The sequence below is a fragment of the Pipra filicauda genome, unplaced genomic scaffold, assembly GCF_003945595.2.
Source record: "Pipra filicauda isolate LSUMZ 115617 unplaced genomic scaffold, ASM394559v2 scaffold242_size1167801_pilon, whole genome shotgun sequence".
NCBI classification, from domain to species: domain Eukaryota; kingdom Metazoa; phylum Chordata; class Aves; order Passeriformes; family Pipridae; genus Pipra; species Pipra filicauda.
In genome coordinates this window covers 712,674-736,336 of record NW_024104357.1, presented here as the reverse complement: position 1 = coordinate 736,336, position 23,663 = coordinate 712,674, and the positions used below count along the sequence as shown (strand labels likewise).

The window sequence follows — 23,663 nt, the reverse complement described above, 5'->3', positions numbered from 1 at the left end:
CTTCACCTTGGACAGAGCTGCAAAGAACTTAATAGAGCACAGGGGTAGTACTTTTTTTAATAAACAACTGTAGAACACATGCATGTAAAGTTTTATCTTGATACAATGTCAATAAAAATGCTCCAGAAACAGAGCATTGATACACAGCTGTGCCCTCACCACACCACGGCCAGGCTGTTACTCACAGCTGGATTTCAGAGTTTCCCTCAAACCCCCAAGAACCCAGGAACAAACACCCCAACACAGTGGTGGAACTGTTCTTTGTCTTCCCGTGACTCCTCTGGCATTACATCTTACATCCATTTCCTGGTAAGGTAGCCCTTAGTTATTGGAAAACAGCAACACCTTGGAGCTGAGTATTTCATTTAGTCATGTTAACTAAATGCCATAAAAATACATAAATACTCTGAAAAGGGTTTTTCTTTTAAAATAATTTTAAAAAGTCTAGTTAGAAAAAAGTAGGTGTTAAATGACTGCAGATGGCAACAGCAGAAACTTTTCCTTTTTTTAAAAAGAGGCTTTTCATTACTGAAGGTGAGCAAAGAAAAAGGTCTTCAGCACACCTGCCTGGAGTGTCACCTAGAGCAGAACCAAGGGACTGGTCAGGGCATGGTCAAAGCCCATCTCCCCTGTACTCCCTGAGTCCAGCAGCAGGAGCTCTAGGTCAATCCTGACACCCTGAGCTTCCCCACCAATCCAGTCCAGACCATCTCAGCAAACCCTCCTGTGCCTGGCTGTGACCTGCAGCTCACCTGACCATGGTTCCAGCCCAGCCCTCACAGGCAAAGGGCCATTTCACTGCTCTAACAACTGCAAGAAAAGGTTCATTTTTACTTAACCAGTGCCCTCCTGGCTAAGTGTGGTGGCCAGATACCCCTCTATCCACTGCATTTCATTAATGCAGTTTGCCCTCATCTTTCACTGCCCTTTGAGGAAGAGGAACTGCTGCCCAGCACACTGGCACTTGCTTTCCAATCAAGTCAGGAGTCCTTTCCCCATTCCAGAGTTTGTACTTCCCTTCACTTAACAAAATCACACCCACGTGGAAAAGCAGCACCCTCCATCCCTGGCTTATTCCTAAGCAGCTGAAAGGAGACAGTGATGACTGTGATAAGCTCTAGCCCTGCATAAGCTCCTGGATGCCAGGAAGTAAGAGTTGCCACTGCTACATACTAATGGAAACCAGTGAGGATTTGGGTTTTTATTGTCAAGTGCCCAAAGAAATTTAGTGTTTAAAGATAATTTTTAACCCAAAATCTGCAAAACAAACGTAACACTTGGAGTAGCACAGCTCTTCAGTCTGATTCACCATCACAGTCCAAGTTTTACAATAAGTGTAATCAGAGTGCCATTTAAAATATAAATCATTTCATGTGGCTCCACAGAGGAGAAGTGTCACCTGTAAAATTTCTACTTTGCCCTACAAAGGATCACTGGGAAGGTTCGCAAGGACATTTTATTTACTCTTTTGAAGGAAGTGTTTTGTGAAGCGATCTAGTTCGTTCTCAAGGTGAATGGCTTTATTTCTGCAAAACAAAAGCAAGGGATTTGCTTCAGTGCAGGAACATCCCAAAACCATTTCTATTTCTATTTCTATTCCTCTACTGAGGAATTCAGTTTCATTTCTATTCCTCTACTGAGACCCGCAGCACTGAGACAACCTAAATGCAGGTTTTTCAAAGGGGTGTGTGGGGCATGCCAGACATTCACCCCACAGTGGTGGTGGATGCCCAAGGCAGCAGCCCAGAGCCAGAGCAGCCTTACAGTGGGGGAAAAGAACAGGAAACTACAGCTGAGGCTGCTTCCAAATCCCTAAAGCACCAACTGCTGGAAGTTTTTCCTCTGCAAACACCTACTACTGGCACTAGAACACCAGTATTGCACCGAGTGACTCAACACAGCACAGCTGCTCCCCTGCTCTACTGTGGGGAGGGCGCTTTGGGAAGGTGCCAACCTCAGCTACCTACAGGAGATTAAAATTCCGGAGAAAGGCCACTCTCCCATACACTGAAGAGAGACAAGGGTAAAGATGATCAAAGAAAGAGTATTTTTGGAGCTTTGCTCATTCACCAAGACAGCAGCAAATATTTATTTAACTTACCCAGAGCTGCTCAGGGAATCTCTGCACACCCTTCTGCACCTAAGCCAGCCTAGTTCAGCTCCAGAGGAAGAGCTGGCACGGATCACTGTGAAGGCAGCAGGGCTAAGAGATGCTTGTGGCCAGTCACACCCAGACTTACCTCAGCTGCTTGGAGTTGCTCTGTATGTTCTCCAATTGATCTATTTCTTTGGAAAGCCTAGCAATTTCTTCTTCCAGGTTTTTCTGGGTAATATCCACCTGCTGACAGAGCCGAGCAAAGGTAGTGGCCATTTCCCTAAAGGGAAAACAAGTTCGTAATCATGATTTAGGGAAGTCTATGATACCAAAAAAAAATTAAGAAAACAACTCAAAAATCATGTGCCATTGGAGTGTGCAGAACACAGAAATCGAAGCCTCCAGCTCTTAAGGGATTACAGAATAGCAGAAAGCAGGAGAACTGTGCATTTTTTAAATTAGAAAAAGAAACCTTAAACATGCCAAATGCACCTCAGTCTACACCAACATCATGTCTGGCCATTTTGCATAGAGCAACCACAGGTACAAGCCTGAGATGGGGCTCTGGCTAGACTCAGAGGTGCTGGAGCAGCCCTGTGCCCCAGACCTGCCCCCTGAGGCACCCCATCCTACTTGTCCCCTTAGCCACATGCTCCCAACCCCATTTCCAAGACTCCTCCTTACACAAACAGAAAACAAACCCAGTTACCACCCTGGGCCAGCACCCAGGCTGTCCCCCAGGAGAGGAGACATCCTCTCCCCTCTCTACTTCACCTCACTGGAGCATTGGTTTGAGTCCAGCTCTTCCATGTCCTCACAGAGACACACAGCTGCTGGACACGGGGATGAGTCTCTTTCCTCTGCTGAAGCTGAACTCTGTACTAGTAAAGTATTCCCTGAGCTACACAGGAGAGGTGTTCTGCACCCTGGGGGTTAGGTCTCATCAGCAGGCCTAATTTTCTGAAATAATAATTTAATCAAAATAAATTGTTTCAATGAAAGAGTCTGAGGGAGACAATCAGCTAGACATTACTTTGCAGAGACAGGTGGGGAAAGATTTGGGAAAGAGAACACAGAAGAAAAATCCAACAGTTCAGAAAGGCTGTCAAGTTCCTCTTCTGCAGTGCAGAAGAATCAGCACTGGCTACTCAGAACTTGCCCATCCCAACCCCTGGGGCAGAAGCTCTGCTCACCCCTACAGGGACTGCAAGGCCAGAACAATCCACTGGAGCAAACTCCCACGTCTCCACCGTAAGATGCTGGACAAAGAGTCACCATCTGCAGAGCAGCACACACAGCCACACACAGAGATGCAGCTATTGGCCTTTTCAGGTGGTAATTTTAAACTCTCTTCCAACTCCTTCACAATAAATGCCAAGGGACACTAAAGGTGCCTCCCCTCACCATGCACACCCAGTCCCCACAGCCCCGTGGTGACAGACACCTGTCCCAGCTTGGGGACAGCCCATGTGACACTTACTGCTGCACCTGGTGGCTGCAGTTGGCGCTGGTGAGGCTGACGATCATCTGCAGCTTCTCAGTGGCGTAGTTCACAAACTGCTGCTTGAAGGCTCTCTCCTTCGCCCGCGTGGTCCAGGTCAGCCTCTCGTACAGGTACAACAGCCCGTACATGCTCAGGGAGAACGAGATCAGTTTCCAGCCTACAGTTTTCCAAATCTGAAAAGGAAAATCTTCTTCAGCTTAAATAAACTGCCCCAGAGAATTAAATCTAATTCCATCTATTTTTAAAAAAATCATCTCTGTGGCCCCTTTCACCGGATTAGTTTAAGAAAATATATTGTTTCCATAATATTACTGCAGAGCAATACAGCTACATTCCCATGAGCTGGCCTCACTGGCATGGAGAATGTGCAGGTTACAGAAGCCTTGCTGCTCTTTCATGAAGGAGGAAGCAAAGCTCCCACTAAATCCAAACTGAATCAGTTAAATCACCATTTAATTCAGACACTGAACACAGACCTATGGCATAGAGAACATGCCCAGCTCTCCTCAGAGTAACTAAACTGATTCTCTCACTACAGACTGACTGTGGGTACCCAGGGCACTGCATGTGCTCATCTGGCCCAGTGTCAAGTCCGTGACAGGCTCTGTGCTGCACCCCAACCAGACAGGCCAGCTTGGCCTCTGCCATCCCTTCCAGCACAGGGAATGCTGCCAGTGCTACTTGCCACTCCGCCAACAATGATGATGCTCATGGAGGTCCGAGAGGTCAGCGAGGCTAAACTCAGTACCAAAGGAACCATAAAGTCATCCTGGGGCACATTCTCTGGAGTTACAGCGGGAAGGCTGGCGGCAGACGGGGTGGTGGCTAAAGGACGAGGGATCTAGAAGATGGGAACAGGGCAGCCTGAGTAAAAAGCATCAAGGAACTACACAGATGGGTTTTTGTTTTATTTTCATACATTCAGGGTTTGATCTACTGAAAGAAAACCCTTCAGCACAGAAACCTGAACCGGACTCCTGAGGAGCAGTGGAGGCTTTCACATGTCCTTGCCCAACGGACATGGGGTTAAAATAAGGGTTTCTATGTAGGGCTGGCTCTGAGCTAAGGATCCAAAAGGTATGAAGGGAACAGGCTATCTAAAGGGTTTAATCCAAAGAAAAACAAACTCGTGTTACAGCTGCAGAAAGTTCAGGAGAGGTTTTTAGTTCCATTCTAACCCTGAATATAATCCAATAAAAACAACCCTCGCCAAAAATATTTCACACAAAGGGCCTAGGGGAAGGCAGCAGCAAGCATGTAAACAGCACAGGCAAAGAGTAAAAATCAATATATTCTCATCAAGGTAAAACAAGGCACACAATGGCAGCCCAAGCTCCGAAGCACTCACTTGTAGGTTTGGATCTACTAGTCCCAAGAGTACTTTCTGAGCTTGTTTAGGACCTAAGAAACGGTTTACAAGTGAAGTCCATCCCAAAGAAAAGTGGAACATGATATCCTCTTGAAAATCTGCACACAGGCTATGACAGTTTAGATCATAGCTAAGGTCAAACTTCCTGCATGGAATTAGCAAGTGGAGCTGATTCTGAGCACTAGAAGGCAACAATGGTTTCAGATTTTCTAGAAATAAAAACAAATAGTAAAGATTAATTAAAAGCAGAGCATATTCACAAGCAGTATCCTTGCACTGTTGACGAGCTTTGTCAAGAATCTGAACTGACCACTTCATTATTTATTTATTTATTTGTAAAATCGATGGCATTTCAGCAGGGATGACCCCAACAGAGCAGGCAATTTATTGCTCTGATGTAAGAAAACAGTAATGAAAATCAACTCATCAAGAAAGCACTGCTGGAAAAAAGGGCAAATTAACTGAAAGACCTCTATCAGTGGTCAAAAGATAAGGACAGACTAAGAAAGAATTGATTTATCCAGCAGTTCTGTGGTGCCATACAGAAAAGGCAACATTATTGCATTAAGAGGACAGAAGGGTTCACGTAATTTCATGATCTTGCTCTGAATCTTTATTACCAGGAACAGATCAGTAGAGAAGGATGTGCAATAAAGTTACTACTTATAAAGAAAAAGGAAAGAAAAGGGAGTGCACAAGTCCTTTGTGAAATTATCTGCTTTGCATTCAGGATCTGGAGAGACCTAGGGAGAGGATTATACTGCTGAAACATTTCCTAATAATTAGTGTATTTCATACGTCTGTTGTGGAAGCCAAAAGTTTAAATGGGTTTGTAAAAGGATTAGACAAGTTGCCAGAGGACAGGTCCATTGCTACTTGCTTAAGCCATTAATCCAGATGCAGTATCTCGGCTCAGAAGTCCCTAAAATGGGGAGGGATTGCTATATTTACCCTGGTTCATTGTTCTTCTCCCCCAGCATCTGTTACTGGGCAGTATCAGAGTCAGGGCACTGAGCTGAACACTCAGTCCTGATCTATGCTGGCTTTTCCTTTATCATTTATAGCATCAATGTTAAAATAATTTTCTTTCTGATCATGATTTAACACCGAGTTTTCTTAGATTGTCTTCCTTTAAGTGAGAAGTGTTAACAGTTCTCCTCCCTCCTCTTACCAATCATCTCCTGCTGAGACTGGTGCATTGACTGATTGACTTCACTGGAGCAGCGGTCAGCCAGGTTCTTCCCCAAACCGTCTTCTATATGTTTGTTCAGTTCCTGAAGTTTTATAGAGAACACATGCTCACCAATTTGCATTTAACTCATTTAATTTATATTCAGTCACACTGTACAGAGCACTGACATGTTACAGACTAAGCACTGTTCCTTACAGTGGGAAGAAAAGCAGGTTACCATGGAAATACCACGCTTTCCGACTGCACACCGAAACCTAACTGAAACGACACAGGGAACACTTCCCTGTGACTGCAATCATTAAAGGGGCACATGGAAAAGTCTGTACTTCCAATAACCTGTGACACTGGAAAGCCACTGAACCACCTACTGCCCTACAAAGCCTTTACTGTGTCATTTGATGGGGGCCAATTTCACTGCTCTGCAGAGACAAACTGCTCCCACCAACTCCTGTGGGGGCCTGCTCAGGACACTCTGTTGAGCTGGGACAGCACAGATTGTCCCGAAAACGCAGTGTTCCCAAGTGATCCAACCAGGCTGGAAGAGGTGGGAGCTATGGCAGTCATTCCTCAGCAGCAAAGTCTGAGCATAAGAGGCTACCGAGGGTGTACAGGTCTTAAAAACACTAAGTTTGAGGAGGAATTTACAGAACTTTAAAAAAAGTCCCAGTTTTTATTAAAAGCATTGGGTATTTGCAAGCTCATTTTATTTTTGGATCTATTTGATTTTAGGTATGGTGAAAATTATTTATGGTAGGTCTTTATTTACTGGAAGTGAAGACTACAAATTAGGAGCCACTCTACTAAAAGGATGGTTGAAACAAAAATTAATTTCTTTCCAAACACAAAGCAGAAAATATTTTTAACCTTTTCCAATTTGAGGTAGAGATATGCATATGTCAGAAAGCAAAAATCTTGCAATGCCTAAAGTGTCACATAAAATGCTACATACATTATGAAAATACAGAAGTAGAAATTAAGGGAAAGACAAAGAGCTTGACTTCAAATCACGCAAGAAAACTTACTGTCTTATAGAGCTTCAGCACTTGAGGAGAAGGGTGAAAATCTGAATAAAATTCATCAACTAAAACTGAAAGTCGGCAAATCTCATCAGTCATGGCAGAGGAGACCTGGAAGAACACAGAAAATACTTTAAATATTTCTCCTACCTTTTCTAGTCAGAGTGAAAACAGACTACTGCATGAACTGTCACAAGAAATGATTCAATTACCTGACAGGTATTTTGAGGCCTGGTTTTCTTTTTTTATATTGCAAAAGGAACATACTGGACATTTCAAACATCCTTCGTACGATGGGTGGGCTCCTAAAGGAGCTGCCTGACAGAAGAGGCATCACTTGGATGTGGGAGGTTGTTCACACTGCCATTACTTACTTTATTTTCGACCTCCTCAGTAACACGTTTGATTTTTTCCTTCGTATCTTCCGTCAGAATGTTCAGCTGGTTTCGAACGAAGTCCAGTCTGTCCTTCTGATCCTCTCGCTCTTCCATGGAATGGACTCTAATGCAGCAGAAAGGAAACCACCATCACTAGCAGGTATTCTCCCAGGAATGAAACAAGCCCATACCCAGCTGATGGTTACTGAGCAGCCACAAGGAATCCAGAGGAATCCACAAGGAACCGTGGCTGACCAAGGCAGAGGCACTGCCCCGAGGGGCTGCAACGTGGCTGCACTGACCAAACCTAACTCAAGTCACTGCATTTTGATATATTTACAAAACCAGCATTTTGAGTCAAACTGTTATCACTGTACATGATTGCAACTAAAAAAGGTGTGGGGAACCAGAGCTCTTTAACTTAAGTCTATCCTGATTTAAAAAAAAAAAAGAGGGTAAATCTGATCAAACTGCTGCTCACCAGCAGCACTCAACTACTCCTTAATGGTGACATCAGTCTGATGCAAAGCAAGGGGGATGTGGCAGAAACCTCAGCACTAACAACTCTCTTCAGAATTCCCTGACCTATCATTTAAGCAAAAATTCCTGAAAACCTAGAGTAGTTCCATCTTGAGGGCCAGCAGAAACAATAAACAGCAATTCAGACTAAGAGGGGTCACCACAGACATTTTGGTAAGTCAATTGACAGAAAGCAGTAGAATATCAGAGAATTTTCAAACATTTCACAGCATGTTTTCATGGGATCTGACAATGTGAGACAAGTCAGTACGTAAACAGTTTGTAAAAGCTGACATATTCAGGAGGATGAGTGTTTGACAGCACAGTGGAGTCTGCTGAAACATAAAGACACACTATTGACAGGCAGAAAGGAGATGTATGGGAAGGATTAAACGTCACAGCAAGTTCACTGTGTATAACAGACAAAGGGTAGCAACAAAAGTGAGGAAAAATCCCAGACTATGCAAACCTCAAAGGATACATGAAACTATCAAACAGAGCAGACAAGCTGCTATCATTAGCACTACAGGATTACAAGAACAAAGAGAGAATACAGATATTTAAGGATACAATCTGGAAAGGGCCAGAGGCAAAGACTCTGTTAGCTTGGGCTTGTATCATCCCTGACAGTATTATTATCACTTGCAAATTAATGTCCACATCCTCCCATTTATTTTCTCAGTGTTACTGTTAACAGGAAACTTAGGTTAAACAGGCCAAAATGTCACCTCTGAAATGCTGCATGCAGCTAGAAAAACTTAAAATTTCAAATATTTCTGAAAAAAAGATTTGAAAACCCAGCGATTGCAAGTCAGTAACAAAGAACAACAAAGTAATAACAAGATCCCTGTACGGAAGTCAGAGACCAAGGACAAGACTGAGCAAGTCAACAGTGGTAAGACTGACACACTGATACACCAGAAAAGTTTTCTGTTTCTTACCAAGCAGGAAAAGTGAATTTTAAAGTCCACAAATGGCCCAAGAAAATCACCAGCACAGAAATGGCTCCTCAGACGATCTGGACAAACCAAAGCCAACCAGCCCTCCAGCCCACCTACCTTTTCTCTGCTGCTGCCACGTTTATGGTGTCCATAATGTTTTTCACAGTATCTATTATCTGTTTAGCTCTGATAGTGTGCTGTTCAAACTTGGTTTTCACGGCTGACTGCGAGATACACTCCTGCGAGGGGCCCAAGCCACAACACATTACTGCAATTCCATGCCAACACACTCAGGAATTTCACTGTCAGAAAGCACATGCTGCCAATTTTACCAAGAACTTAAACCAATGGGAAATAAAAAGGGAGAAAGTATAGACAAATTAAACAACAACAGAACTAAAATCTCAAATGAGTCTATAGCAGCAAATCTGCCTTCGTGTTCATTCACAGTAATGTGCAGAGGTTTTCAATCTTTTAAAATAAATCAATAATGTAAAGAAAGAAGAAAACTGATGAATACTTAAGATAAATCTATCTCTTTCGAAAATTTTCCAAACTATCTCTTCAGAATTACAAATGTCAAACATGAACACTGGCAATACAGCCTGGCTTGAGTTTTCTTCATTGCAATACATGTTCTCAGTTTCAAGAAGCAGTTCTGTCAATGAAATTTGACATGCTCAGGTCAATACTGACCATCCAGGAACAAAATATATGAGCAGGGATAAGAAACAAGGGTTTTCTCACAGGATAAAAAAAAATTGTTAAGTAGCCCTTAAAATATTAGCTTATCTGAAGATTACTGAAGTGTTAAATGAATGAGTAAAGAAAGCTCTAAAGACAGAATTAATCAATCTTGAATACTGAACAGTGATTCAGAAATACAGAACAGCGACTGAAGAGATATACAAATGTTCAATTTGGGCAAAAGCAAATCAGTTGCAATAAGCCATTAATTCAGAATTTGACTTTTTTTCAAGCAACTGCACATCCTGAGTTATGGAGCCAATTAAATGTCAGAATTCAACCTGCACTGAGGCACCCCAAAGTAGCCACACCTTCCATGTTTGAGGGGAACAAGGCAAGCAGCCAGTTTGCTTAATCCAGATCTATGGGATTTTTAAACCCTTCCCAATCTGTGGATGCACTTTTCATAGCACAAACAGATTTTGGCTGGTTTTAAAAGACTTGTTTGTGACCTTAGCATATTCTGTAGTAACAGATTTCAGCTATCTAAAAATAATAAATCAAACCAAAATAAACAAAATGGGTAAAATATCCCCTGTTCCTCGACGAAGCAGATCTAGAAATCAGCAATGAAAGGCCAGAGTTTCATAAATATCAGCACATTGTAAGAGCTAGACTGGGCACAGAGCAAAGAGTCTTCCCAACGTTAGTACGTGGTAGATAAAAGGATGACAGTCACTCACAACACAATCAGAAAATCCAAGTAAGAGCACTAGGAAAAACACAAAGGTTAATTAAACAACGGGGAAAGATAAGAGGGGGACAGCAGCAGTTTTGCTGTTAGTCTGTAAATAAGTATTTACTGAAACAAAGATAAAAGGTGTGTTTCAACAATGTAACCACATCCAGTTACCTTCCAGCCCACTTCCAGTAAGCAGGACAGTCATTAGGTGCACAGATTATTCCACCCCTGAGCAGGGGTGGGGAGGCTCACTCAGGCTCTGCCATTCACTCCCATTTACAGCCAGGAGCACTGTTCCACCCTGCCTCCCTCCTCCACTGCTCCCCACACCACTTCTGACACCAGTTTTTTTAAGAAACTTGGGAAACACCACAACCCCAGGCACGGGGAGGTTGGTTTTATGTAGGATATCCACTAAGGACTAGCAGTGTGGAGGCACTTCTGTGCTGTTTGATAAGGTGTTTCCATGTATCTCACTGTAAAATTTCAGAAGATACCCTTTCTTTCCGTTATTCCACAATACAAAAATTCAGAACTGATCCAAGAATTCAACCCTTTAAGACTGCCTCTTTTCCTCTGCTGCAATACAGCTGACATACAAAGTAGCATTACTTTTTAAAGCAGCTACTATATGAGTCTCTAAAATCTTCATTTCCCCACTGCTTACAAGTGTTTTTAGTAATGCCTGCACCAATTTTTCTTTTAGCAACTTTAAACACCCTCTGCTTTGCAAAACACCATGTCTCACCTATTTTTGGAAGGATTTTTGCCCTCACACGCAAGTCTGCATAAAAGTAGTTACAAACCTTTCAAAAATAGTCCAATATTCTTCTCATATCATAACAAACTGGCACTGGTGGCCTGCTTCTAGATTTTGGGGTTTTTTTAAGATTCTAGCTATACTGAGCTCCTATCAGTCCTGGAATGAACAGGCTTTCCCATCAACCGACACTAAAATCAGGAATGTGGAAGTACTGGAGAAGTAACAGTTCCTCTTCTCAGCCCACATGGAAAAGAGGAAGAAGCTGTCCAATTTTAGTGAAGACAGAAGCAGGGTGAGAGAATCCAGGAGGAGCAAATCTAGCAGATACAGCCCGGGGGGAACACAGCACACGTGGACGAGTTTATACACGAGGTGATGAGATTGCTCAGAGATGGGAGCTGGACAAAAGGGTGTCAGAGGTGTTTGGGAAGTCTGAGCAGGGCACCTGGACAGGGACCAGGAGCTAAAGGCAGGACAGACAGACTGAGGAAGGGGAGGGTTCAGTGTCTGACAAGGACAGACAGAAGCATCTGTGCTCTCATCCCTTCCTTTTCACACACTGGAGTGTAATCCAAGAGTCTTGAGACTTGCAGCTCCTCTGTCAGGAAACAGAGTAAATGCAAACTGCTTTAGGCAGAAGTGCTCAGGTTGTACTCAGGGCTGAATTTGGTCTGGCAGTGCACAAAGCAAGGTATCAGAATTTGTTCCCAGACTGAACACAAAAAGTTTTACCTGGAGCATGATATTCTTCATTAATACATAGCCTAGAGCTGGCAAACATAACTGATGACAACAGCATGCTGCTGTCAGCTACTTTATCAGCTCCAGTGACAGTAATTTGAGTACTAGGTTTGAAGACTTCAGACCTGGTGAACCATTAAGTATCAGCCTTGCTTTAAAAGCATATAAAATGCCACTATAACTCAAGAAACTGCCCACAAAACCTGAATGTGAAAGAGGTTGCAACAGCAGACACTGAAAATTTAAATTGCTTTGGCAATCTTAATATAGCACAGCTGTCATTCTCTTCAAATGGTGGGATCACACTCCTATTTAAAGCCATTCATTGTGATTTCAGGATGTAACACGACTAAGCAGCGAAAAACATTACAGAATTTACTCTCATGGTTGGAGGCAGGCGTGCAGCAAATGAAACACAGAATGTGAAACAAGAAATAAGGTTGTTTTAAGGCTATACAGTGCTGTCACATAATTGTTCCCTGTCCCAGCCTCTGACACAGAAACTTGTCATGGTTATGACCTTGTGATGGATGATTCTCATTGTGGTGGCCAACCTGTGACATCTGATTTACACGTGCTGGGCACTCACAGCACCACATCATTTAAAAAGTAATCATTCATCTTAACATTGAAATATTCCAAGTGTTAAGTGCTTAACTGTAATTATAAGAGATTTTGTCAAAAAAGCTATGGGTACAGCACATGGCAAAACACAATAATGAACAATAACTGATTTAGAAGCCAAATTTCCACTTTTTTCCTACTGGCTCAAAGTTTCCTACTGTAATTCTAAGGACAAAAATTACAAAAAAAAATGCATGTTTGACTACAGCTGATGACACAAGCAAGAAATGGCATGCCTCCTGGATTCAGGCCCTGCCAGTACTCTGAATCCAACAATTCAAGTCATCTCTCATAAGAGCATGGATAAGGACTAAATTTAAACTTTAGTCTGACATTTTCTTGCTTATGCAAGACCGAACCAAGCTATTATTTTAAAACCTTTTTGATACACACACATCACTACATAACTCAGTTTTGCTAAGGTCAGATGCGTTTGTTTTAATGCAAGAAGAAATACTTTTCAGAGACAGTTTGATTTTTTTAAATACGCTCATACACAAAACCATTGAGGCCCAAGATGCCTCCTTAAGATCTCCAAGAATGGCTTTAATTAATTAGTTATTAAATTCAGCAAGTCAAATGGATCCTATCATAAAGGACTCACTCAACTGTCCAGCCAGTCCTACTTCTGCAGAAACTGTAAACTCCAACCATGAATATGGCTAGACTGAGGTGGAAGTGTGGATTCTGTACAGCACAAAGGATGCAAAACCAGTGTTAATGCTCAGAGTAACAGAGCTAAGAGGTACATAATGGTGATAGATTCAAAACTCTGGCTTTAAAAGTGCAAGTAAATATTTAGATTTATGTTGGTGAAATTGAATTTCTTACCAGAAACATTCACCAGCACATGGTTGTAAGTGGTACACACCTTTTCAAGGGCATCATCTCCTTTTATAAAGACCATACTGGTATTGAGATCTCAAACAAGAGCTAAGAGCTTTGGTCCCTTCCCTCACTGAACAATACTCCTTTCCAACAACCACCTGCTGCTCAAGGTGAGAAGAGATGAACAGAACACACAGAAAAGGCAAAGCTGCGGATGGTTTAAATACCTTACACTCCTTTGCTAACATGGGTAATGCTCAGTAAAATTAAGCTAAGCATAAGCAAAAGGTACCTCTGCAATAAAACCCAGGCAGTCTAAAAAGCCCATCACAAATACCTCAAATATCTGCTCAAAATGTTGAAATTCCTGGAATCTTGTTTGAAATCCTTCAGCAAGTGCTCCACCTGCAAAACATAATGGACCATAAGGGAGACAGCAAGACCTCACAGCGGTGTTTAAATACTTTCGTTTATCAGGTTTTATGGTATTTTTCTGTATTTGAGGAAAAGCAGTTCCTACACACCACCCTCTGGCATTCCTTGGGCCTTCTGTCTCCTGGCACTCAGAACTTCTTTTGCTGAAACAAAAAAGATGCGATTCCTTGCTTCTACAGGATCAATAACTTTGAGCTCGTCGACCAGGAAAGTCAGACAGCGCTCCATGTGCTGCCTTCGCACCTGAGGAAAAGGTAAAAAGCTCATGAGGAAAAATGGCAAAAATGGAGCTGTCAACAAATCAGAACAGAGTCAAGAACAGATGCTGGACCACCCCTCAGACAGCAGATGCTGCCAATCCTACCGAGGCAGCAGCTGCCTTTACTCATTTAAACAGAGCTGGGTGCAACAATATTTCCTTCTACAATTGTATTTGTCAGAGATCTCAGCCCGTTACTGGGGTAAACACTTCATTCCCCACATGCAGAGAGATAAGTCTCTCTGACTTATCTGAGATGAGCTGGCTGCTGTTGGGAGATCTGAAGAGCACTCTGAACTGTTCACACCTAATGCTGCACTTCACCAGCTACTCTACACAGGTACAGATGTATGAACTGTACCCTCAGGCTGCATTACCACTACAGAAATAGAAGGTAATACAAAGAAGATTAAAAACCAAGCTTAACTGTGGAGGAATAAGGTTCTAAAGAAGTTTGCCATTGTATTAGCTGTCTGCATATATTGCCACTTGAATTGCAGGTCGCTTTTTGCATGGAACAAGGAATAAGTTATTTCCATTTTCTGACCATGTAACTTATCCTTTTATTAATAAGACAAAGCTAGTGTTTCCATATTAATATGTCTTAATTAACTGTAAACCCAAATAAGAGTCACCAATTCACTCACATCTTCCATGTACTCTGGTTCTGATGCAGAGGCATCCCATCTATTATTCAAGATGAAGATGTTTGGTTTCGAAAGTCGTTCATTCACTTTATGGAAAAAATGCTTCTCCTAAGAATTAAAACACAAACAGAAAACTGCCCAGACATCCAAACCAGAGTCACACATTCTTCTGTAACAGACTCTGAAGTTAATTCAGCTTTTTAAAAGTTTATCAAAAAGAATTCATCAACATTAACCCCCACAGATATCCAACACAAAATAGGCTTAGACAGTTCAAGTCATCAAATGCCTTAAAACCAATGCCAATGTTGAAAGTCAAAGACCTTGCAAGCTTCACTAAAAATGGGTACAAATACAAACCAAAAAAACTTCCAGAACAAATAGTTTAGAAAACGTTAGAAAATAAGATCTATTTTTCTGTAAGTCCCTCATATCATTCACAGTTGGTTTTTTCCTTCCTTCTTTCACTCTTACCATCTCAAACTTCATCTCCTTTGATACTTCAAGCCCCCTATTAAAACTTTTTGCACTTGTGTGACACTCAAAGCATTGTTGGGAAAGAGAGGAAGGGAGAAAGAGCAAACAAGATCTGTTCAGTTTTTAAGTAAGATGCCTAGCTAAAACTCTGAAGTCTCTCTTATTTGAACTACCAACATGTTCCTGATCACCCTGTCAAATCTGATATATATATACAGAAAAAAAAAATTCTCTAACTGTATTCTTCACATAGGCAACATCAGTTAGAACTACAGAGAAGTTACATTTCCTACATGAGAATGTAAGTCTTGAGTCACAGGAAAAAAGTCATTGATGAATGTCTTAATTTAAAAAATAAGGTGTATTTAGGTCCCTTGCCTGTACCTACCACCCATCATTGCTGTTTTCATAGCCATAATGAGTAATTCATGATGGAGTGAATCCCCACTGAGCACAGCTGAAACACAAGAGGTCTCTGTGCTGCCATAAGCTTTTTCAGGCAGCAGGACACCACCACATATCCTGGACACAGCACTGGAGATCCATTAGCCTCCATCAGCCAGGAGTAATCATGTGCAAACAAGATCACTGCTGCAGAAATGAGAACTTTGTGTGAGGAGAATTTAGGGGGGAATATTAGAACAATCATGTTTTTGCAAAACACATCTGTGATAATATGGCAGAATAATGCCAAGTATTCTCAAACCTGTTATGGCAGGAGGCAAAAATAAAGCCTACGGAGGATAAGAACATAGCTGTCACACGCTTTACCTGCAGCATAAACCTGTGTAGATGAAGAAATTACCATCTGCCACAATGCAAAGAAAAATACAAACGCTTTTACATAGTTACCTAATTGTTAAAAGCAACTTCATTTGTGTCTACCAGGTCGAAAAAACAAAAAAGAGGAAAGAGCAAGAGAGCTGTTTACTGAGCCCAAACCTCAATCACGACTAAAATCTACTTCCTTTCCCTCCGACAGACATCCTGGACACTGGTGATTTCCAGATGCTAATTAGAAGGCGCTCAGCATCAAGGGAGGATTTATAGGCAAGGCAACCAAAAACTTCAGCATGACTTTAATTGCCAGACTAACCTGTTTCTATTCAGCAGCTTTCGGCCACACCCAACAAGAACAAAGATTGGCCAAAAATCACATTAAAAAGCAGAGGAGCACTTGTGTGTCTGGGTGTTTAGGAGCAGATAAAAACAAAATTAACAGAATCTTCCAGTAGACATACAGGCTATTCATCTTTGCTGCATATTTATTATCTCAGATTGTTTTCAGTGGTTCATTTTTCTGAACAATGAAAGAAAGAGATCAAATTTGGGCTTTTCTCTGTTATTTCACTACACCAAAATGAAATCTGGCACACAGGTCCCTATTATTTCCAGATTTCTAGACAGCAACCAGATGTTCACTGAAACATTTTTTTCCCCGTCTTCCTTTAATTAAAAAACCCCAACAACTATGATATGCACATAATGTGAACAACTTCTAGGTTTTGTCCATATTAAAAGCCAAAGTGTCACTTCTGAGATAATGGGGAATGTAAAGCCATCGTTACATCAAATTCTCTCTTTGCCACGGATGCTGCCGGAATTTTCCTTTTTCCCTCTTCTAAATTACATCTCTTGTATTTGAGGTTTTGTGGATTCAACTCAGGAGATAGGAATGTCATGTTTTTGAACTCCTTTTATGTTCTCAGATTTCTACCAAACTATTCTCATTTGCTAGAATGCAAAGAAATACTGTCTTTGTACATTCCACTCTCTATTGTATTAAAAATCAAGGGAATTCGCCCTCTCCTGAGACAGGAACATATGAGGAACAAGACAGAAATTTAACTTCCTTCACCTACTTTGTGCATTTTACTGAACTTCTGGATATGAAATACTCTAAAATGTCTTTGATAATACAATTGTCTTCACGTGACAAATATGACAAACTGTAAAGCAAGACAAGCACTACAACATCTATTTATGCAAAAAGCAATTTAAATTTAAAGGATAATTATGATCCTCAAGGCACAGCAAGGAAAGCTGGTAAGAAGCTTGGTTCTCCTTTCCCTAGTGAGGGATATACATGGTTTCTTGCCTCCTACCCCCAAATCCTATTCAGAAGATCCAAGTGCAGTGATTCACCTCCAGTAAAGGTCTCAGCTATTTCGGTGATGCAACTGCTGAATATTTAAATGAAGAAGTGTAAAATCATCGCACATCATACCGTGTTCATGAGAGTTGATTCAGAGTTGGCAACCAAGACAAACACATCAGCATCCAAGCAGAACTTGTCAATCCAGCTGTCCAGTTCTGTAGTGACATCTGTGCCAGGGCTGTTGAGAACAAAACCCACAAATTCTTATTTACACAGCAAAGGAGTACTTGATTTTTATAAACTGATAAAAATAGAGTGGGATTGCCTAAGGGCCCTGTAAGAAGATACAAAGCTTTATACCTTGAGGCTGCTGCCTACATCAAGCTTAAGGTGAACACAGCAAAAGCCAATTACCCTCTAGCATTTATCAGTCACTTGCTCATTAGACCATCTACTCATTACAAATGTAATTTCTAATTAATAAGTATTAATAAGCATAATTGGCAAGGAAAGTGACAGGCAGTCCATCAGAAACCCAGAGAGCCTCACAGAATTGTTCCCCTCCCTGTATCCTGAGGTTTAGATTTTAATCAGAAGAGACAGTGGTACATAAAATATTTTTTTCAATAATAAAGTCTTACTTTAAAATGATATGATATGCAAGCTGTATGGAGATTTAATAAGAAGCTAAAACTATATATTTTATTTAAACTGACAGCACTAAAGTGAAATATGAGCAATAAGTCACGTTTGCAAACCTAAATTGTTGCTGGTTCAAATTTCCTCAATTTAACAGTAAAGAGATTATTTGCTCCTTCCATGTATCTGTTTTATCAGAATCCAGGCTCTTTTCCTCTCCCTTTACATTTTACCTTCAGCAACCGAGACCATGCAGATCAAATCATGCACTCAAGAAAACAGTGATTTCAAAGGCACAAGATTAGAGACAGAACCAAAAGCACTGCAACTTATTAGAATACACCCTGGGTGTTATTCTGTTAGATATGAAGAAATCATACTTAAAATTTCACTCACAACTGAGTGAATTATTCTCAAATTCAATCTATATTGATTTACAAATTAGGTATAAATTACCTAAAAGTCTGAAAATCTATTACCAGGTTATACCTCAGTGGCCAGAAATAAGTTCATTTGACATAGACAAAGCAACAGCTTTCAGAATTCTTTCAACACACCAGCTGTAGGAAATGCCAGCCCAACACAGGGCACACACAGCTGACACTCACAACCACGTTTTGAGGTCACCCACTACTCTGGTATGTAGACACTTATCAGAAGCTTTTAAAAATGAAGTCCAGACTGCTTTATACTTCACATAATCAGTTTGAAGCGTCTAAAGAGAGGAAATGGGCAAAAGGCTGTTGCTGCAACAACCCTGTTCGTGCTTCCATACTGTTTGTTTTAAAGATAAAGTATCCTCAGCCAAAAGCTAGTCCCTTATTCAGCTCAGTCACAAGACACTTGACTGTTCCAACTGCTACAAGGCCAAAATCAGGGAGGTGATGGCAGGCATCAGTATATTCAAATGAACAAACTCTGTACTTTCAAACAAAAAAAAGCCTTTCATTAATTTTGAACCTAAACTAGTCTCTTTTCTAAACATTCTAATGGCTGATTTCTTTAAGAAATCATTTACTAAAACGGAAAACATACCTGTCCACTAAAACCAAATCATCTCTCAGCAGGGCACACTTTGACTTGGGCCAAAAGACGTGGACGAGACAGCCAGCTTTCAAATCCTTGTCCATGTGAAGTGCATGAGCAAGCTGATTGACAGTCTAGAAAGAGCATAAAGAGAAGACAAATACGAATATGCACCACGAACAAGTCTGTACACCAGTCTAATTCGGCTCTCAAGCAAAGCTGGACAGGATCTCTCTGCAAAAGGGTAACAGAGTTCATACTTTGTTCTGGTGAATAGTTGAGTTTTTTTTTTTTTTAAGCTCTTCAAGTCCCCAGCGTCTAAAGAACAAGTTGTGCCTTGAAACTCAGACAGGGTTTTCTGTGGAGACACAAAGTAGTGTATTCTCTCCAGGGCTGGAGTGTGTGACACTGAGCATCATGGTGAATCTACCTCAGAGGTTTAACATACCAATGCGAGCAGTTCAGTAAGATAAACACCATAAGTCCAAATGAGGGGCACATTCCAAATCCTTAACAAGTAACAGAACTTACTCTTAGTCCTATAAAAATAAATCACTCAACATATGCTCTCCTACCATAAGACATACATTTAGTTGTTCCTCTGAAATAGCCAAGAAAAATTGCCATTTGTTTCTTCTTCCCTCCTAATTAAGAACTTTAAAATGCAGAACAAGTTAGCCTTATACTTTTGTTAGACTTGAAATGGTTGCTAAAAGACAGACCCTTTGAGGAAAAAATCCTACGAAAAGCAGTGTGAAATCATTCAAGAAACGTACCTTGACACTCTTCTTTTCATCTGATCCTTCTGTCATAAGATAAGCCTTATCTCCATCAGTCCCTTCCACGCTGAGGAAGCAGTTTGTTGTATGGCCAATCCCACTAGGAAGTACCTTATCCCACAGCATTGCATTAATGACTGAACTTTTCCCACTGCTTGTTCTAGAGGGATAGAAAATAAAAGCCCTTTGAGCAGAGCACAGTAACATTAAACACACCTTTGTCCTGAACTGAACAGCACAAGCTGTTATGGGTGCAGAGCTCCAGGCCAGCACAGCACAGCTGGCCAGGAAAGAGTGGGGAGTGTGGACTTAAAGGAACTGGACCCCAACTCCAAATTCTGCAACAACTTGAAGTACTCAGCAAAGTTCTACTTCACATTAACCCTCTACCCCTCACCCATATATATCTGAGGTTTAACTATTACACAACAGCATGAAGTTACACAGACCGTAATTCATTTTTGAGCTCCTTCTTCTAGAAAAAGTTCAATGCTCACTTTACGAGACTCAAATTTATTCGAAACATCAGAGGGAGAGGTAAACTCTCTTTTTCCTGCTCTGAACTTCTGCCCTTTGCAAAAGCAACTTTCATTACACACCACAGCCTGTAAATGTATTCAACTTTTAACTTTGTGAAATAGCAAGGCTGAGATATAACAAATGTCTTTATTCCAGGACTTTTAAGTTTTTCTTTAAATAACTATTTTTAGCAAAATGAAGGCAAGACCACCGTTGTATGCATTATTTCCAATACAATTATGGAATTTTTAGAACTAAACCATGAAGATTTATACTCCATAAATATATGCAACCACACGCTTAAATATAAGCACAGAAAAATCAATCTCCCTGAAGGAAAGGGGACTAAGAGACCTCATTGTTGCTGTTATTCCTTCAAATCATCACACAGATCTATCAGACTGATGATACAACCAACAAGGCGACTGTCTCTATTTCTCTTCAGCTGCTTATATACAGAAACATGAACAGCTCATAGTTCAGTTCCTCAGCACTCGTGAACAAACACAAACAAAACTTACCAACAGATATAGCCCAGAAAAAAAATATTAAACAAACAAAACCACCACTTAAAAAAAAAAAGCCATCCTGGAGAAGATGACAACAAACTCAGGCCTTACCAAGTCAAATAATGGATCTAGACAGGATAATTATTTTTCAAAGTTTATCAAAGAAATAACAAGACATATGTAACAAGACATAGGTAACAAGACATAGGTAACAAGACATAGGTAACAAGACATAGGTAAATAATATAGAGTCAGGAAACAAGAAGGCATCAAAGAAATATTCAGCATCAATTAGGTAATTATGGTTTTATGTACTACATTTCATACAATAATTTTACAGTGAAGCACTAATTCCAGTGCATTTCAATTAGAAATACAAACACTAAGCTCTACAAGAGAAAGGAAAAAAAATCAAATTAAGTTCTGGTAATTTCGTTCATTACCTGCCAAAAAATGCCACTTTCATGTGTCTCCGTGAAAGCACCTCCCCAATGACTGCCAACTTGTTTTTATACGCTTGTATTTTTGCTAGTTCATCTTCTGTTGCTACATGCTCAAGCTCTGGGTTCCTGTACGTGGCTACACACAGAAAAGAAAAACATAAAAGCAATCACATACAGAGTACATGCTCTGCAGTACAGGGCACAGGTAATCAGTACTTCACATGCCAGCAAAGATCACTGTGAATTTTAATTACGGTGATAAAACAAAACAAGCAAAACCTCACTACAGAAAGTGATATCAGCCCCTGTAATTTGATAGCTCCACCACAAGCACTTGTGAAGTCATGACATAAATCACTTCATGTCAATCACTAATCTAACTGCTGATTCAGTAACCCTGTGAACACAGCCTGCTGTCCTCACTTGCCCTGCTCTTCGGGACACCTGCTTCCTTCAGAAAGGAAAGCCAGGACCCCTCATGGATACACCAGCTAAGCTGGGCTGTCTTTTCCCCACAAAACTCCCTAGAGTGATGAGGAACCAACTCCACGTGGCCACACACACCTCTCCACACTGCTAACACCTCTGAGGGTGTGACCAGTGGCTCCTGGCATGACATCATGTTGACCTACCTTCCTACTGAATAATGGGAGAACATGTTTGTCCTTCCTTCTATGCAAAAGAAAACACAACAGGACTACGGGTGGTTAAGCTTTCACCCTCACGGAAAGGAGGCCACGCTGCCAGCGACTTAATCAGCTTTTCACCTATGTAACCATACCAGGCATTCCTGCCAGCCCACATCGAAAAAGAAAAAAAAGTGTCAAATGAAAAACGTGACTACTTTTGTAGGCGTGTGTTTATACTAACAGCACAGTAACAGGTAACATAATGCACACTGTGCTGCTGTAAAACATACTCCAAGCAAAGTTTAAGGAGAAAGCTCACCCTCCACAAACGCTGCCCCCTCAGTGACATAGTCCAGCAGCTGGTCGAAGATGGCAGTGATGGTCTTTTTGGCCAGCACGAAGTGCTTCAGCGGGGAGACGGAGCCTTCTGCCATGCTGCTGCTGCAAGGGAAGGTGCGCAAAAGTGACCAAAACACTCGACACCCTCAGCTAATGAAAAGTCACACACAGCCATTAAAAAAACCCACAAAACCAAAAAAAGAGCCAAAACCCCCAAATCAAAGCCCTGAACACCAACGAAGGGCAGGACGCTCAGTTTGCGCTGTTTATGCCTATCTCCTGCCCTCAACACACGCGCCGAGAGCGGCTGGCCAAAGTTCGCACCGATCTGGCGCGATCCGTCCTGGAAACACGAGACTTTTCCCTCATCAAACGCGGCTCCAGCCTCCGCACCGCCCACAGGTCAGCGCTGTGCCCCGGGCACCGAGGATGGGCCCCGGTCCCTCACGGAGCCCGACGATCCCGGTCCATCACGGACCCCGCTGCCCCCGGCCCCTCACGGAGCCCCAGCTCTCCCCGCTCCCTTACGGACCCCGCTGGCCCCGGTACCACACAGAACCCCGGCTCTCCCCGCTCCCTCACGGCCCCGGCGGTGCCCGTCTCCGCCGCCGGGACGGGCGGACGTGACGTCACGTTACTTCCCTTTCCTCCTCCTCCTCCGCCTCCTCTGACCCACTCCTAACCCGCCTGAGGCGCCGCCATCTTTACTGCGGGCTGAGGGCGCCGCCGCCGCCATCTTGAGCGCGGGCGGGTCGCGAAATGGAGCCGGGCAGAGCCCGGGAAACACCGGGATAATCACCCAGGGATCGAGTCCACAGCACCACGGTTTGATCACAGACAGCTTCCAAGGGTTAAAGAGCACCGATAATTCATGTATTTCATAGAGGAGCATTAGAAAATGAGAACCACAGTAAAAAAATCGGTGACAATGAGCATCAGAGAGACCACATCATTTCGGGATTACTAATCCTCTGTATTTTAAATTCTTGGAATAATTTTTGGGATGTAAATTTTGGTTTGGAGCCAACAACGCTTCATATAAAAAAGTTCTTTTGCTCAATAACAAACATAATCCAGGAACCTAAAACACACAGAATCAGACTTGTTAAGGTTGGAAAAAAACCCTAAAATTATGGAGTCACACATCAAGCCTAAAGGTTTAAAAGTCTGAAAGGTGAAGAATCAAATACGAATCACTTCCCAAAGCAATCTCACAACTTTGCATAGCTTCTGGTCAGAATGCTGCTCCTGAAACAGCCGAACTTTGCAGGTACCACTGAACGACTGGATGTGTTACACTTATTTGTCTTGGAGAAAAATAATAAATACTGGCATACTCCTGGTCACCACAGTTCACTTCTGTCATTCCAGGGATGAATGACATGAACTGCCCAAGCTACAAGGCGCCAGGTCTGTGGCAGTGTCAGAGCAGCTGCTCATGTGCTCCCAGGTCACCTCGGCGCAGC

At 41.9% G+C, this 23,663-nt stretch overlaps 1 protein-coding gene across 5 annotated transcripts; it reads right to left on the bottom strand.

Moving 5' to 3' along the window:
• Positions 1 to 28: 28 nt before the first annotated feature.
• On the bottom strand, positions 29 to 22,819 carry MFN1 (mitofusin 1). Of its 5 annotated transcripts, none has more exons than XM_039381853.1 (18): positions 22,730 to 22,818; positions 22,178 to 22,302; positions 21,230 to 21,365; positions 19,756 to 19,918; positions 18,989 to 19,113; positions 17,444 to 17,552; positions 14,740 to 14,847; positions 13,923 to 14,076; positions 13,736 to 13,803; positions 9,131 to 9,252; positions 7,551 to 7,677; positions 7,183 to 7,287; positions 6,140 to 6,242; positions 4,948 to 5,177; positions 4,285 to 4,440; positions 3,576 to 3,772; positions 2,241 to 2,375; positions 29 to 1,526 (listed from the first exon to the last, which is right to left on the bottom strand). In XM_039381853.1, the coding sequence occupies exons 2-18, from the start codon at positions 22,290 to 22,292 to the stop codon at positions 1,457 to 1,459; spliced, it is 2,223 nt and encodes a 740-aa protein (XP_039237787.1). In that variant the 5' UTR covers positions 22,293 to 22,302; positions 22,730 to 22,818; the 3' UTR covers positions 29 to 1,456. The 5 variants fall into 5 exon arrangements, 4 of the variants coding, with proteins under 4 accessions (XP_039237787.1, XP_027608010.1, XP_039237788.1 ...); XM_027752209.2 differs by having other exon boundaries at positions 22,178 to 22,299; positions 22,730 to 22,805; XM_039381854.1 differs by lacking the exon at positions 22,730 to 22,818 and adding an exon at positions 22,522 to 22,673.
• Positions 22,820 to 23,663: the final 844 nt, after the last annotated feature.